The 15,024-nt window shown below is 55.1% G+C and overlaps 3 protein-coding genes across 3 annotated transcripts; 1 reads left to right on the top strand and 2 right to left on the bottom strand.

The window, feature by feature from the left end:
* Positions 1-2,180: 2,180 nt before the first annotated feature.
* On the bottom strand, positions 2,181-3,402 carry F5144DRAFT_77635 (uncharacterized protein). The gene is made up of 2 exons (XM_066793410.1): positions 3,048-3,402; positions 2,181-2,930 (listed from the first exon to the last, which is right to left on the bottom strand). Exons 1-2 carry the CDS (start codon positions 3,294-3,296, stop codon positions 2,313-2,315), a joined length of 867 nt encoding a protein of 288 aa, XP_066649457.1. The 5' UTR covers positions 3,297-3,402; the 3' UTR covers positions 2,181-2,312.
* Positions 3,403-6,617: 3,215 nt separating this feature from the next.
* F5144DRAFT_598568 (Pleckstrin homology domain-containing protein) lies at positions 6,618-8,607 on the top strand (the record flags this gene model as incomplete). Its single annotated transcript, XM_066790959.1, has 5 exons — positions 6,618-6,895; positions 6,952-7,147; positions 7,202-7,905; positions 7,958-8,312; positions 8,377-8,607. 5 exons carry the CDS (start codon positions 6,618-6,620, stop codon positions 8,605-8,607), a joined length of 1,764 nt encoding a protein of 587 aa, XP_066649456.1.
* Positions 8,608-9,987: 1,380 nt separating this feature from the next.
* On the bottom strand, positions 9,988-14,554 carry F5144DRAFT_480235 (uncharacterized protein; the record flags this gene model as incomplete). The annotated part of the gene is made up of 2 exons (XM_066785216.1): positions 9,988-10,083; positions 10,166-14,554. 2 exons carry the CDS (start codon positions 14,552-14,554, stop codon positions 9,988-9,990), a joined length of 4,485 nt encoding a protein of 1,494 aa, XP_066649455.1.
* Positions 14,555-15,024: the final 470 nt, after the last annotated feature.

Genomic DNA, 15,024 nt, shown 5'->3' with positions numbered 1-15,024 from the left:
TATGAGAAGATAATGAATGTGCCCGTGTTGATGAGTGGGTTATGTTGATGAATGTGTTGTGTTTGGAAAGGCTTGTGATGATGAGGAAATCGGGGAAGACAAGATGCCTGATGACGGAGGAAATGGGAGGAATTTAAAATCGGGCTAAGGTACTCAGGAAACGAGAAGAGGCCAAAGCATGGCCACCAGAATCCAATGACGTGGTGATTGTGGGGGGTTGTGGGCCCGTGGAGGTTCGAGTACCTGGAAGGAGCTGCCTGGCATCGCGTTCCGATACCAATGAGTAAGGTACCTAGGTACCTAAGTACCGGAGGTATGGCTCTGGCCCTGCAGGCGAGAGCAATGGAAGCTTTGAAGGGGAGGAATAAGGCAGTCTCTGATTTCCGCTTCGCAAGGGGAAGACCTCAAAATAAATGCGAATGAGCTTCGCGAGAGTGATGATATTCAGGAGAGATAGGAATCGATGACTTACGAAATTTCCAGTGGTGAGCGAGTGGGCGACCGGGCTCGCGCGAACAGTCCCAAGAATAGGGGAGACTTTGTGGTGGTGGAAGTTGGTGGTTGAGGAAAGGGTTTTGCAACGGGGATGAGGGCAAGGTTGAATATGAACAGTAGATGGGAAAGCACCCGGTTCTAAGTTTTCGCGGGAAGCATTGTGGAACGGAAAACAATAGTTTAGGGTTGGTGCCGGAGAACCAGTGCTCAGATGAAAGCCGTCGAACCTCTTATTACAGCGAGAACAATAACTAGCAACATCTTCATACTTGGCACAATACCTCCTGGTTCCTGTTATTGTTCCCCCACTTCTTGTGCCGCAATTCCCATCCCAGGCACCACATAATAGTCGCAACCTATTCTGAGCCCTATTGTAGTCTCGGCTAGCCCCCCGAGCTCCAGCAGCCCGGGAAAGCACACGAACAAGGCACCGGGGGATTGTCGGGTTGGTGGGTCTCCAGGCCCGTCAAATCCCCATGGTACTTCTATGCGCACGCCAATGCTAAGAGGCTAGAAGCGGGAGGACTTGCAAGTGTGTCTCACATCCGATCAATGATTTAACCGAAGCCCAAAGATACGCAATGGGCTCCTGAGAAAACAGCCAGGTGAATCACACTAGGGCGAGATACCGCCACGGCCTAGATGGAGCTGCGAGGCTCTTGCCAAAGGCAAAAGTGACTCGGGCCACATGATGATACCATGTCCAGCCTACAACCGGATGAGATAGGGCCACTATAACGGTTCATCCCCCAACCGTTATCATATTGTAAGAGGCAAAAAAGGCTGTAAATAGCAAATAGCTATAATTGGAGGGGCACACCTAAGAGGATAAGAAACATATATCGGCCAAGTAGAGTGTATTGACAGGACACGCTAATACCGGCTTGCTAAGCCTCGCCGGCCGCTAACAAACAATGGCCTTCAAGGCCAGTCTCCCAATGAGATTGACAATGACATAACAAACCAAGAAACCGCAGCACCGAATCGTGGTCGGGTAGGAACAGCTTGTTCCCAGCCTTGCTAGCGTTGGAATTGACTGATAGAGCAACAAAGGAAAAGAAGTCACGAAAATCAAAGGTAAATCTTCGAAGGCTTGTGGTATGAGGGTCTAGAATGAGAATGAGGTGGACGCAAAAGGCGTGCTTGCACTGTAACTAAAACATATCGTCGCGGGAGGGATGAGTGTTCCCAAAACGAGGATGGAGTCCCGAAGCAACAATGTGAGCCCTAGCAATGTACATGTATGCAGATCTAGGACCAAACCAGGACTAAGCAGATAGAAGATAGAAGTAAACCTTCCCCCCTCAAGGTTGTTCAACAGTGGCTAGCCCGTCTGTATAAGGCGGGCCGGGAATCTACCTGCCGAGGCTGCATGATGCTTAGAAGAAGGATTAACAGGAAAAAGAAGGTGTCCGACGAACGGTTAGGCGGGGCCAAAAGCAGACCGAGCAGCCGGCTGAGGAGTTTGTTTGCGTTGGTGTTGACATTTGAGACCACCCTAGCCGACGGTGCCTCGAACGACGTTGTTCTGTCTCCACAGACAACTCGGGCATCTTGACATCCCAGCAATACCCCTGGCCCCTTCCCAGTAAATGCAGCCAGGGGTTGTTAACTATGGAGTTCAAGATGGATATAGGGGCGATGAGGATTGGGTCAATGTTGACATCCCTGGTTACCCCTGAATAAGCCCCTGATTGCAGTAGAAACTAGGGTGAGGGGAATGCGACTCTTGGCCATGAATCGAAATGGTGAAGAGATTACCCAAACGATCCAACAATGGTAGAAAGAGCAACAAGGAGGTCTTATCAGAAAAACGGTCAGACGGTTGCACAATCCAACTTGGAAGTGCTCGTTACTTGTAGATAAGGAACATGTTTTGCGACAAGGCGGAGTCGTGCATTCACCTGGAGAAAATAGCAAAAGAGAAAGAAGAGAAGTATACTGAACCTACTTTGCAACTGACTGCTCACCTTGAACCTTGAAAGCACTTGCTTATAAGAAACGTTCATCTTGACGAGCAAAAGAAAAGTAAGCGAGTCAGCTACTCTCCTCTTCTCTGACGCCACAGCCTCTCGAAAACCAGCACTGAGTGGAGGAATAGAGAAGATCTCTCGATTCCGCATCACCATAGAAAGGCTTGCCCCATTCGCTCCCCCGCAGCATCTGTGTGTACATGTACCCATGTACAACGAACTATACAATTGTCGTGGTACAAACCACGGGATGCCACTGTTCGACAAACGAGTCGCGTGCCGGTCTTGCTCAATTGGAACGGAATGGCTGTGCAACCGCCCCTCCCCGCCCCTCACCAAGCATTCGCATGGCGGCAACGGAACCTGTCGGGCGATGACGATTGGAGGATTGAGGGGACTCAGATCACAAGAGAGGCGCTGGCTGGCTGGACGGTTGAGCAAGTAAGCGATGGCCTGAACAAGCTGTTGGATGGCCGACCCCGGGATCCGAAAAAGTTAGCCAGAGAATCTCTGCAATCCCGAAGGAGGGGTGGGGGGGAAGGCATTGAGAAGAAGCGGGGAGATGGGCGCAACAACCACCTTGCATCTCGGCTGTGCAGACCTCCCACCCATTCTTGTGTGAATGAATAATAAGTGATCTCGTGTAATCGGTCGGGGCTGCAGCCTGTCCAAGCCGCGTGCATAAATGGGCGTCCTCGGCGAGGTAAGAAGCTCTCTGTGATCGGACCAGAGGTGGTCAGGCGGGCAGGCTGAGACGAAGGGAAACAGTAGGTTGGTCGAGGCTTGCCCCACCCCCCACACATTGGGTAATGCAAACGGTGGAAACATGTAAGTCGATATACTCCGAACTGTACTTGAGGAGGTTGATTTGTGTAGTGTGATGCCGTGTCAGGGCCTGAAGGAGGGATCGGGAGGGATCGGCAGCGGCCGTTATCGATGAGAGCTCGATAAGTGGGTGTGATGGGAGGATGGCTTCTGCGCAAGGCGGGTAAAAAGCTAGGTCGTTAGCAGAACCGAGAGATTTTGAGTGCGAATGATGCAATGTGTCGGCTCTCAATGAGCAAAGAAGTACTCATTACGAAGTATGGGAATGTCAATGTCGCCATCCCAGAGAGAAAATCGCCATCTCTTCTGACGGAAACACGATCCGCCTTGAGTCACCTTGGGGAGGTTCGGAGGGTTGATGTGGCTCGATGGTGGCAGATCCGAAAGTTCATTGTCGGTCAACCATTTCTGGGTGAGGCCCCGCAAGTGGAAACGTTGAAGATCTGGATCAACGCCGTCAACTACGCTAGCTGTAAGAGGGCTAGCGTACCTTGGTCACCCAGGCTCTTCCCGTGTTATCTCCATGAGCTTGTGAAAGCGTGAACACGGCAAAGGACTTGAGTGAAAAGGGTTTAGATTGTACGCTTCATTGAAAATATGACCTGTATATGAGTGGCATTACGCAAGGGAGCCGGCTATATTTAAAACTTATCTCATTACCTGGGTTCACTATCTACGATGCAGAGAGCGAAGCTGAAGTTTTTTGAGGTTGGTTGAAGGGCGTGGATCGTGGGTGGGGGAAGGTCAAGACAAGATCAGAGGGGCCCCACCAGGCCGCAACCCCTAGTTCCATGCCATCAACAGGAGACTTCGCTTGTGTTCGAAGGAGGCGGGCGGTGAGTCTGGAGGAAGAGCTTGCCAGGAGCCAGCAAAACATACGGAATATTGGATAGTTATTGTTGACACGATGCCCCCGATAAAGCAGCAAGCCGACAAGCGTCTATCTGTCTGAAGGTTTGGAAATGATACCGGAGTTGGTTGCTGGTGCATGCCCGAAAAAGCTTTTTGAAACTCCGAGGAATGACATCTGACTGTCGAGTCGGCATCGAAATTGGGTGATGGGAGAAGAATTAGCCAAATGTTGGACCCGCACCACAACCCACCCGAAGCCGAGAGGGACCAATCGCTTCACGAGGAAACACCTTGGAGGCTCGTGGGCGGCACGGGACCCTCAGCGGACTGCAGCTGTAAGGAATATGCGGGTTGCATGACCAATGCACAACCTTGGCTGGCTTGGAGCGAGGCCAGACCTGTGGAGGCGTCATGCATGCTTCGATGGTGGCTACCAGAGCTTTATGGCGACTTGTACTTTGTACGGCCCTCTCCACTAACAACCAGGCAAAAGCTGATGAAGATGTCCAGTGAGTCAACCGTCTGAAGGCCCGATAACTCACCTGAGTTACTATTCGAATGCAACTTCGAGTACCTAATACTTGGTTGGCATTGTTGTTTGGAGGGTTGGTTGGCCTGTTTGATACCCACTGCACGCCGAACCTATCATCCCAGTCTATGAGAGACAGGGAAGAATATCCGACCCGTCGTACTTGGAGACAAGTCTGTTATTGGGACAATCACAGAATGCCTCCCTTCAGAATACGAAGAGTTGGTGGTGGTTCTATCACATAATTTCTGGTTGACCATTCTTTCGTGACAGGCCTTTTCAAAGCCGGGAAAGATGCAACAGGGAGGGGCACGGAACCTCGCTTGGCCATGATCTGAGGCACACCGACATCTTCAACACTCCCGAAAATCACGTCCACTTTTTGCATCCCGGCTCGAGTCTGATTCAAATTACACACTTCGTGGAGCCGATGCAGGAACGCGCTGCGAGGATCCGTAAGTTGGAGAGAATGAGAGAAAGGCCTGGACTCGAGGACAAAGCCATGACAAACCGGGTTTTCTTTGCAAGTGCCGAGAAAAGCTCGAGCTGCAAGATGGAGTGTCGTCCGAACTCTGGGTCCGAATTGTCATGTGGACTGTTATGCTATCGATGGCGAAAATGGCAAACTGAACGCAAAGTCAGGGAAACGGTGGACCCTCAAATTGATTACACCCAAAACAAATTTTACAGGTGGAACCTCTGGGCACCGGTAGTGGCCGGCGAGCATCCACACAGTATGCAGGAAACAAAGGGGACTGCTCTGCGACCAAGAACGGGATTCTTTGTGGTTCTTGATTTGCAAGATCGTCAAGCCATGTTGGAGCGAACCAAGAGGGTCACGATTTGTGCACCAAAATAATTGTATAAGGAATAAAGCTCGAATTTGTGAACGGCGGTTAACCCGTTGAGACGCCGGCCAACAGGCGCTTCAAAAAGGTGCCGTAACATGCAAACTGGGGACGGCTGAGGTTGATGGAGACTGTGTTTGATGAGGGTAACCTGGAAAACCGGATCGACAAGGAGACTGGCCGTATCCTGGCGGAGAAAGACGAGCAACTTGCAAGCGAAGTCACCCTGACAAGGGCTAGACAGCGTCTGCCACTCTCACCAGAGCGAGACGCCTGGAATACGGTGCGCATCAGTGGGTTCCATAACATGCCGCAGGGAGCTGCTCGACATGCAGCGAACATGCCGGTACTCGCAGCTCAAGTACCCCCACTACTGTGGGCTGACATTCACCCCAGAGGTGCACTGGCCATTGGGCTGCAGCGTTTGTGGGTCGCTCGCTGGGCTGCAGCTTGAACGCGTGCAAGGGCAAGCTTGGATCCTTGAATTCCTTGTCCAGAAACGGCTTGAAGCAATTTCGTGTTCTGGTCGCGACTCGACCTTGGCCCATCCATTGACAAGCCGTTGCACGCCCCTTTTGCCAGCCAGGGCACGGCAGCACTTTCCCGTGACGGTGATTGGGGCAACTGGCCGTTCTTGCCGCACAGAGCTTGCTTCCGTTTTGAGAACAGATCCAGAATTGAACCAGTCAGAGACCTGGGGGCAAAGGCAGCAGGGTTTGCCTGGAGGGGGAGGAAGGAGGGGGGCTGCACAAAGCTCCCTACACAGTCACAGTAGCCAAGTCGTTGCCGTTTTTCGAGAATGGCCCCAGCCATTGCCGTCCCATCACAAACCGTGACCTGCCTCGTGCCGAAATAAGTAGCCCCAATCGGCCCATCACGCGGCAGGCCCTCCTCCCTCTCTCTTTCTCTTTTCCCTTTGCACACAACGCGCCTCGTCGATACCCCAAGAACCAGTGCAGGCCACGCCGTGATAATAATTCGTCACTCAGAGGCACCTGTTTTTTCTTGCTCTCTGTCTTCTCAGTGATACCCCGATACCCATTTTCTAATTTTCTTGAGATACCCTGCTTTTCAAGCAAACCCAAAAACAGCACAATGGCCGACGTTCAGAAGCCCGCCGAGGTGGCGAACGAGATCCCCGTCGTCGAACCTGTTGTTGAGACCACCCCCGCTGCCGAGACTGCTGTCGAGTCCACCGAGACAGCTGCTGCTCCCGCTGTTGAGACTGCCACCGAGGCTGCCACCGAGACTCCGGCTGCCGCCGAGACCGAGGCCGCTGCCGCCCCGGCTGAGGACGCTAAGAAGGATGAGGAGGTAAAGCCCGTTGAGGAGGGCCACCTCGAGCACAAGGGCCAGGGCGCCAACTTCCCCAAGTGAGTCTCAGCTTCATGGCGCATTGTCATTATCGCGTCGCTAACCCAGCAATTAGGAACTTCCTGTACACCAAGCAGCTGTTCTGGTTCGGCACTGAGCCCGTCGACCTCAAGTCCATCACCTCGTTCAAGGCCGACAAGGTCGCTGATGTGGCTCACCATGTCACCTCGTGGGCCGCCGAGACCGGCAAGGGTCTCCTCTTCTACAGCGAGAAGGGCGACAAGGCTGCCCCCAACGGCGCCATCCACCTGGTAGGATGATCAATGAATCATTCGTATTGTAACGCCATCGCTAACGCATTCCAGGCCGACGCCTCAGAGCCTGCCGTCGATGGCGCGAACAAGTTCTACTTGACTGCCAAGGGACACAAGCACACCTTCAAGGCTGCCAACGCTGCCGACCGTGATAACTGGGTCGCTCAGGTGAAGGCCAAGATTGCCGAGGCCAAGGAGCTTGCTGCCACCGTTACTGAGTCCGAGACTTACAAGAAGACCCTCGAGGGCCTGAAGCCTGCTCCTGTCAAGAAGGAGGAGAAGGCCCCGGCTGCCGAGCCTACCGCCACTGAGCCGGCTGCCACCACTGAGGAGGCCGCTCCCGCCGCCGAGACGGCTGCCGCTGAGGCCGTCAAGGACGAGCCCAAGAAGGAAGAGGAGAAGACCGAAAAGGCTGAGAAGGAGGAGCCCAAGCGCCGCTCTGCCAGCCGCAAGCGTGCCTCCATCTTCGGCAACTTCCTTGGCAAGAAGGAGGAGAAGAAGGCCGTCGAGGCCACTGAGGCCAAGCCCGCCGACGCCGAGACCCCGGTTGCTGAGACCAGCGTCGCCGAGGCTGTTGAGGCTCCTGCCGCTGAGACCGCCGCTGAGCCCGCTGTCGTTGAGCCGGTCGCCGCTGAGGCCCCTGTTGCCACTGAGGCTGCCGCCGAGGCTAAGCCCGAGGACAAGGCTGAGGAGGCCAAGGAGGAGGACAAGAAGGAGGCCGCCGAGACCCGGCCCGCCCAAGTCAAGCGCACTAGGTAAGAAACACAATACTTGGAAGTCAATTGCCATCAGCTAACAGATTCGAAGCATTTTCGGCAACCTCTCCTTCGGCAAGAAGAAGGCTGTTACCCCGACTGAGGTTTCTCCCTCCAAGGAGACCCCCGCCACCACTGAAGCTGTCGCTGAGACTGCCCCGGTGATCCCTGCTGTCGAGACCAGCGAGCCTCTCTCCGCCGAGGTTTCTTCGCCTGCGACGGTCCCTACCGAGGCCGTTGAGGTCCCCGCTGCCGTCAACGGCGAGACCAAGAAGGAGGTCAAGAGCGAGAAGCGCAAGAGCTCGCTGCCGTTTGCCTTCGGCAAGAAGAAGGATGCCTCGTCCGATGAGGAGGCCGAGAAGCCCAAGTCCCCCTCGGCTTTCTCCAAGCTCCGTGCCACCATCAAGGTAAGTTGATCACAACTACACAACGATGAATTTGAGGAGACGTGTGATACTAATACATCCGTAGGGCAAGGGCAAGGCTGAGAAGACCGATAAGGCTGAGGAGACCCCCGCTGTCCCCGCCCTTCCCGCCACCGAGGGCGAGACCGAGGCCGAGGCCAAGGCCGCTGAGCCTGCCACCGAGGATGCTGCCAAGCCCGCCGAGGTTGAGGCCACCACCGCCGCTCCGGCCACCACCGAGGAGGAGACTCCGGCCAAGCCCGCGGAGCCCACCCCGGTTGTGACCGCTGCCGCCTAGGAAGCGACGCGCCCCACCCTGTGAGGTTCCGGCCTGCTATGATCATGAGCATCGGATCGGACGGGAGATGAAGTACGACCCAAAAATAATTAGAGCGAATTCTCCCAACAACGCACGCCACTACGAGAGGCACAATACCCTCCTTTTTTACTACCCTCGGATTTGGTCGGGATCGGATCTGCATTTCGAGATACCCAAGTCAAGATTGGTTCTCTGATACCCTCAGCTCCTGGCTGCACGCGGACAAAGAGAAACCCCTCGGTGTCTGGCACATGGATCACCGCATAATTTGTTTCGCTGCTGCTACATGCTTTTGTTTCTTTTGCCTTTTATGCTTGACGTTGCTCTTTCCTGTCTTTGTTCCTGTGTTTTTGATACCCAGAGTATACCCCCGCCTATCCTCCCTCAGCAAAGAGAAGGCACAGTCGTTTAGGTTGGCTTTGGGTCTGTCTGTCCGATGCGAAGGACGATGTGGAAGTGGTGATGGGAGATGAAGAAAATCACAAAAGATAAAAAATTGGTGTTGTGGTGGTGTGGCGGTTGAGGAACGGGACCATCGGACGGGTGTTCTGTCCTTGCTTCTCGCCACTTAGGGTGAAGATTTAAGGGGAGGGCTGACCCAAAACTCGCTAATAGCTAATAATATACCTCTCGCGTGTTGAGTTCGCCTATCTCTGTCGTCCTTGCGCTTTCTCGAATTGTGACTTGGGTGTTGTGTCTACCGGTCCTGTGTGGATAAGTACCTATTTAGCATGGTTCATCCCTAGTTAATATGTTCGTAAAGTCCGGCTCTGCCAACAGATTCAGTGAGAGATGGAAACTGCCCTCGATTATACATGTTTTGGGCGAACTTCTGCTTAGCTACTTCGTAGGTGAGGAGACATTAGCTATTTATCACCATCACCATTACCATCATCATAGCCGTCTTTACCTCCAATCTCACACAGTGAACCCGCTCTTATTGATTACCCCAAACTCAACATATCCTGCAAGGTGGTATATCCTCCGCCCCTTCACAGATGCCTATCAATCCCCCTTCTTTCCTATTCCTCTCACTCGTTCCCTAGACTCGCTCCACCCCTGTTGACTCCCAACTCCTTTCCCCCTTTCTAACGCCCCAAAGCAGCTGTAGATGCGAGTGACAGACAGATCACAAACGCCACAGTATCTTCCCACGCTAATCATCCATTCACCCATTACACCCTCCTTTTCCCCAACCATCGCAACTCCCCGCAACAACACAACGCCCCAGTGTTTACAATCGGCGTGACCCCATCACCTATACGCATCCTCTCAGAACTCCACATCCACATACCGCCCTCAAAGTAAGGCGCAACACCCTAATCCCAACTCCCTTCCGACAAAAGCTTTCCATCAGTGTCAACATGGCTTCGGTACCATGTTGTACTTGAGGACGAGCTCCTCGATTTTGGGTATCAGTTCCGAGATTCGAAAGGGTTTTGATATGACGCCATCCTACGTGAACATGCAATGGTCAGCAACGGCATCATAGCCAGCGTCAATGGAGGGTAACAACATATGAGAGCAAAGAACTTACAACGCCCGCGGCCTTTGCGTTTTCCACCTGCTCCGGCCGGGCATAGGCAGTGACGGCGATGATGGGGATGTGATGGGTGATGATTCCCTCGGCCTCCAGACGCCTGATCTCGCGAGTGCAACTGATTCCGTCCATAATAGGCATCTCAAGGTCCATTAAGATAACCGATATATTCTGGCAATTGCTGCCGTGGTTTGTCGACACGGAATCCGGCGGCGCTAGCCCGCTAGGCTTAGTCTCCGGAGCGGCAGCGCATTCGTACCAGAAGCGGGAACGGCGTAGCTCGGCCAGGGCCTCGCCGCCATGGTTGGCGACATACGTGTTGCTCCCCGCAAACTCTAGCTGCCGCTTCAGGACCTTTTGGTTCACCAGGTTGTCCTCGACCACCAGGATATCGAGCCGGGCAGGGTCAGGCTGCACCATGGGGGATGGAGGTAGTGGTTGCTGTGCGGCCTCGGTGGTTGGCGTGGCAGGTCTTGCCGGGGATGGTATCTGTTCCAACGGTACATCATGCAGAGGTTGCGGGAGATGTATGTTGTCGTTAAGCATGGGCGTGGACACGGGTGTAGGAAGTGGAAAGTCGACTTGGGGATGGTCCGACTTCCGGCCCTTGATGTAGAAGGCAAATGTGCTTCCTTGCCCTTTCTGAGACTGCACCGCAATTTGACCGCCCTGCAGCTCTGTCAATGTCCGGCAAATGTAGAGTCCCAGGCCAGAGCCGCCGTATTGAACGTGCGTTCTCGGGCTTGCTTGGCTGAACTGCTGTAACAAGATTTGCTTTTCATTGTCATCCAACCCTGGGCCGGAGTCGGTGATGGAGAAGTGGATATTGATTTTCTCACCACCAGCCCATTCGGCCTCATCGGTAAAATCCTCTGGTGTTGGCTTTCGGGGAGGGACGTACGACAAGCCGTCCTCCCACACGTCCGTAGATGCGCCGATACTGATCGCGATCGACCGCGCCGGCTGGTTTTGCGTGAATCGAATGGCGTTGGTCATAAGGTTGATGAGAACCTGGCGAAGTCGCGAAGGGTCCAGTTTCACCCAGTCAACGGCGAGGTCCTGGTACGACTTGTCGACGGTCATTTGACTATCGATGCCATTCGTCATGAGTTCAGTCTCGAACATCTTGAGTACATCTTGCACTACCGTGACGGGCTGCACATCAACAGGCGTCACGAGTAGCAAGTTCGAATCCAGCTTGGACAGAGTCAGGATGTCGTCCACAATCCGCTTTTGGTGGTTTGCGCACAGCGATATGATGCTAGCTGCCTCGACACAGCTTTCAACCAAGGCATTCATCGCACCAGGGGCGCGGATCGATGGGTCTCCTTGGGTGTATCGACTTAAACCTGACGTTATCTCGTCGGCGCATTGCAGCATGGCGCTCAGCGGATTCCGCATTTCATGACTGGTTATGTCAATGAAGTTCTCCTGCTGGCGCTTTAGCTCAACCGCCTCGTCCCGTCGCTGTTTCTGGAAGCTTTCGGCCCACTTCTGTTGCGAGATGTCGGTGATACAGCCGAAGATGCTCTTGAGCCCCCCGGTCCCGTCCCTCTCGGGGTACGCGCTCATCAGAACCCAAACATCAACCAGATGGCCATCAATGAGTTCCCTGGAACCGTTGAATCGGAATTCGTGCGTTACGGCTCTCTTATCTTCCACAACACGACGCCACGCGAGTTCTGTGTCGGGCCGGTCTTCGTCTCGGATGCTCTGCATCCATGCGGCGAAGGTGCTGGCGTTTCTCGGGAGCCCAGATATCCTGTACCACATTTCGTTGCAGTAGTTGATGTGCCCATTGCCATCCGCAATGAACAAGCCGACGGGCCCAAACTCGGCCATCCTCGTAAAGCGATATTCGCTCTCGACGGCCTCCTGTGTCCGCAGGTGAAGCTGCAGCGAGAGTTCTTGACGATCGAGAGCAGCCAAGCGGGCAGCCTTCTGTCCGCGTCTGATTTCCTCCTCAAACAAAACCACGGAGGCTAAGGAGGTGGCGAGCTGACGGGCAAGGAGGTTGACGAAGAGTTGGTAATCCTCGTTATAAAGGCGCCGTGGGTTCGTTCCCAAGACGACGAACCCGACCACGGCATCTCCTGCCGTGGTGAGATGTACGGGGAACACGACTATAGTACGACACGGGTCTCCATACCCACCCCACGCGAGGCCTTGTAGCAGAGCGGTTGGTAGGGTGCCGTCCGCCTCGCTGAGTACGATAGGAGTCGCCGGATGCACCATCGACTCCCTCAGGTACGGCGCGAATCCCTCGTCGCTGAAGCGCAAATCGATAGACGAGACGGCACAGCGATGGCCGTCAGGTGTGCCGATGGAGCCTTCAAGGATGATTTGCGGCGGATGTGCGAGGCTCCCTGAGTTTAGAGATGAAACTTCACTCTCGCTGTCTTCGCCGACCGAGTAGATGAGGGCAAAGGGAACATCAAACTCATTGTACTCCAGGCCTTTCTGGAGCTGGGCCCAAAACCCCTTCACATCGCGGGCTTGCGCTGTCTTGATACCGACCTCGCGAAGTGTCAGCATGCTGCGCTCGACGACCCTCCGGCGCGTATTTTCGAACGCGGGGTTGTAGATGGCCACCACCGTCCCATCGCCTCCCACCAGAGGAATGACTGCCCAGTTGAAAAATGCTTCCTCCATAAAGCCGTGACGGGATACGAAGAGTGTGTCATCGTTTTTCATCGTCGCATACCCACTATCCCAAGCGGCATCGAAGACTGGCTGAATCTGGCCCCATATCTCGGGCCAGGCGTCCCGGTAGCGAGAGCCCATTAGCTGGGGGTGCTTTTGGCCGGCAAGCGAAATGTAAGCTTCGTTGTAGATGGCAACATAATCTCGGCCCCAGTAGAGGGCGGCCGGATGCGGGCTGCCCATGATCATAGAAGACATAATTCGCAACTCGATCGGCCAAAACTCGATGGGCCCAAGCGGGGTGGACGCCCAGTCGATCGACCGTGCAAACCGGTGGTGGGCGGGGAGGCCGGGGTCGTCGATGGGAATACGGGTCCAGTCGAACGTTGTATGTAGCGGCGGGGATGAGAGCGCTAGGTCATCGAAGGAGCGGATAACAGTGTCGGCAGTTGAGCCAGTCCTACTTCGAGGCTCCGAGTGGGAGCGAGGGCCCCTCTGCTCGGCTCTTCCAAAATAATCGCTGCGTTCTCCGGGTGAGATTGGCCTCTCTTCTGGCCAAGGCCCGGTTGGTAGCGGTTCGGCGGCAGGCGAGGGCCTAGAGGCTTGTGTTTGGCTCGGGGAGGTCACTGTGTTGAAGGTCATGTTCTGGTACCCACGAATTATCCGGAACCGTCTCCGGAGCGTCGAAAAAGTCCAGGGGAACCCAGCATAAGGTGCAGATTGAGCAACCGCAGCGGTGCCTGACTTATCTCCTACTAAACTGGCGGCCCACGCCTTGAATTCGGAAAATTCGGGGCTGGGCCGCGGATCTGCTTGATTGAGCTGTAACAACTGCAAAAGGCCGGGCGCCGTCCTCAGCGCGACGTTAGCGTAGAGAAGATGTAGAGGACCGGGGTGAAAGTTCGCCGGGTCGTTGAGATCGATGATGAAGGTCGGCCGCTCATCTTCTTCCAACAGCTCGACCACCCCTATCCCTTGAAGAAGCTGAACCACGGACGGCTGAGGCCAACCATCGGGGCTGCGGGATAGACTGGAAAATTCGGTTGAGGACCAGCTGCGCGGTGTGCCCGATGACCTTGCGGGACTTGTCACGCTGACTTGCCCTTTCGGCAAGCGGAGGGTGGTCACTTCGCCGAGAGCTTCGTTGCCGCCCATTATCGACGGAACCACTTCCGGGGTAGGAAAGCTGGGTGGGCGGTTCAGCAGGCGCCTCGGCGAGTTGGAGAAGAAGAGGGGAGATGCCACAGCCGACTGGGCGGAGATCGTCTCGTCCAAGGGGGATGGCAGTGAGAGATTTCCGGGAGCCACAAGCCGGGGTTTTTTGGTCGGCGACCCGAAAGGGTGCACGGCGCTCTTGTCCGTCGCCGAGCACCTCTTGCCCTGAGTGCCTGCTGGCGGTGGCCCCGTCGAGGCTCCCGGGCCCCGAGTTCCGGACGGGAGAAGCCCAATCTTAGATACTTCTCCTGTCAGTGAGCGAGCTACCAGATCATGCCGGCTAATATGAGGCGTTCGCGTCCACTGGTCGTCTTGTTCTTCGATCGTCCCGACAAGCTCGTCTAGGTGATGACTGCTGGTAATGCTAATTCTGCTGTTCCCCGTGCGGCGAGCAGGATGAGCGGAGGCAACTGAACAGCCGTTGGTCGACGATGCGCCGGGAGGGACAGAGCGGAGCTGGTCTGGTGGGGGTGAGGCAGCGGCGTGTGGAGGAGATATACAGGGCTTGGGTTGGTCTTGAAGTGTCATGTCGGAGGCAAACCGGCGTGTCTCGACGCTCTCCCAGCAGGGGGGGAGGGGAGGGGGGGGCTGCCGAGGCACTGGCTGATTTCCTGAGCGACCTACACGGCTACGGAGAGCTGAGTCCGCTACCGAAGGCCCGGGACCACAAGTAACGGCACCGGAGCGAGCAGATGATGACAGCACACGTTATCGGCAAGCCAGCCCAACAGCGGGGCCCATTGGCACGCAAAAAGTCAAATCAAAAATAAAATCGAAGGAAGAAAGGAGGACGGGAGTGTAGGTGCCGGGGACGGGATGGTCAAGATCGGCGAGCCGGGGCTGGTTTGTGGCGAGCATACAGTTCAGCTCTCCCGGGATATGGTCTTTCGTCGCACACGGCAGCCTGTGAAGGAGGGTTTTCAGTATTCGTACCTCGAATACACTGCCTGCACCGCACGAGCGAAAGCACTCAAAGGAGTTAAGTCGGCCGCCGGTAG

This window comes from Chaetomium tenue, assembly GCF_020726465.1.
Source record: "Chaetomium tenue strain MPI-SDFR-AT-0079 chromosome Unknown F5144scaffold_1, whole genome shotgun sequence".
In the NCBI taxonomy this organism is placed as follows: domain Eukaryota; kingdom Fungi; phylum Ascomycota; class Sordariomycetes; order Sordariales; family Chaetomiaceae; genus Chaetomium; species Chaetomium tenue.
The sequence above is the reverse complement of the archived record's forward strand: the minus strand, read 5'-3'. Positions and strand labels throughout refer to the sequence as shown.

What these genes read in the sequence shown, in the direction of transcription:
- F5144DRAFT_77635 (XM_066793410.1), bottom strand. Translation starts at nt 3,296, where the DNA reads ATGTTTCCACCGTTTGCATTACCCAATGTGTGGGGGGTGGGGCAAGCC. An exon ending in CTGCACAGCCGAGATGCAAG is followed by an intron (nt 2,931 to 3,047) that starts GTGGTTGTTGCG and finishes GCCATCCAACAG; the next exon opens with CTTGTTCAGGCCATCGCTTA.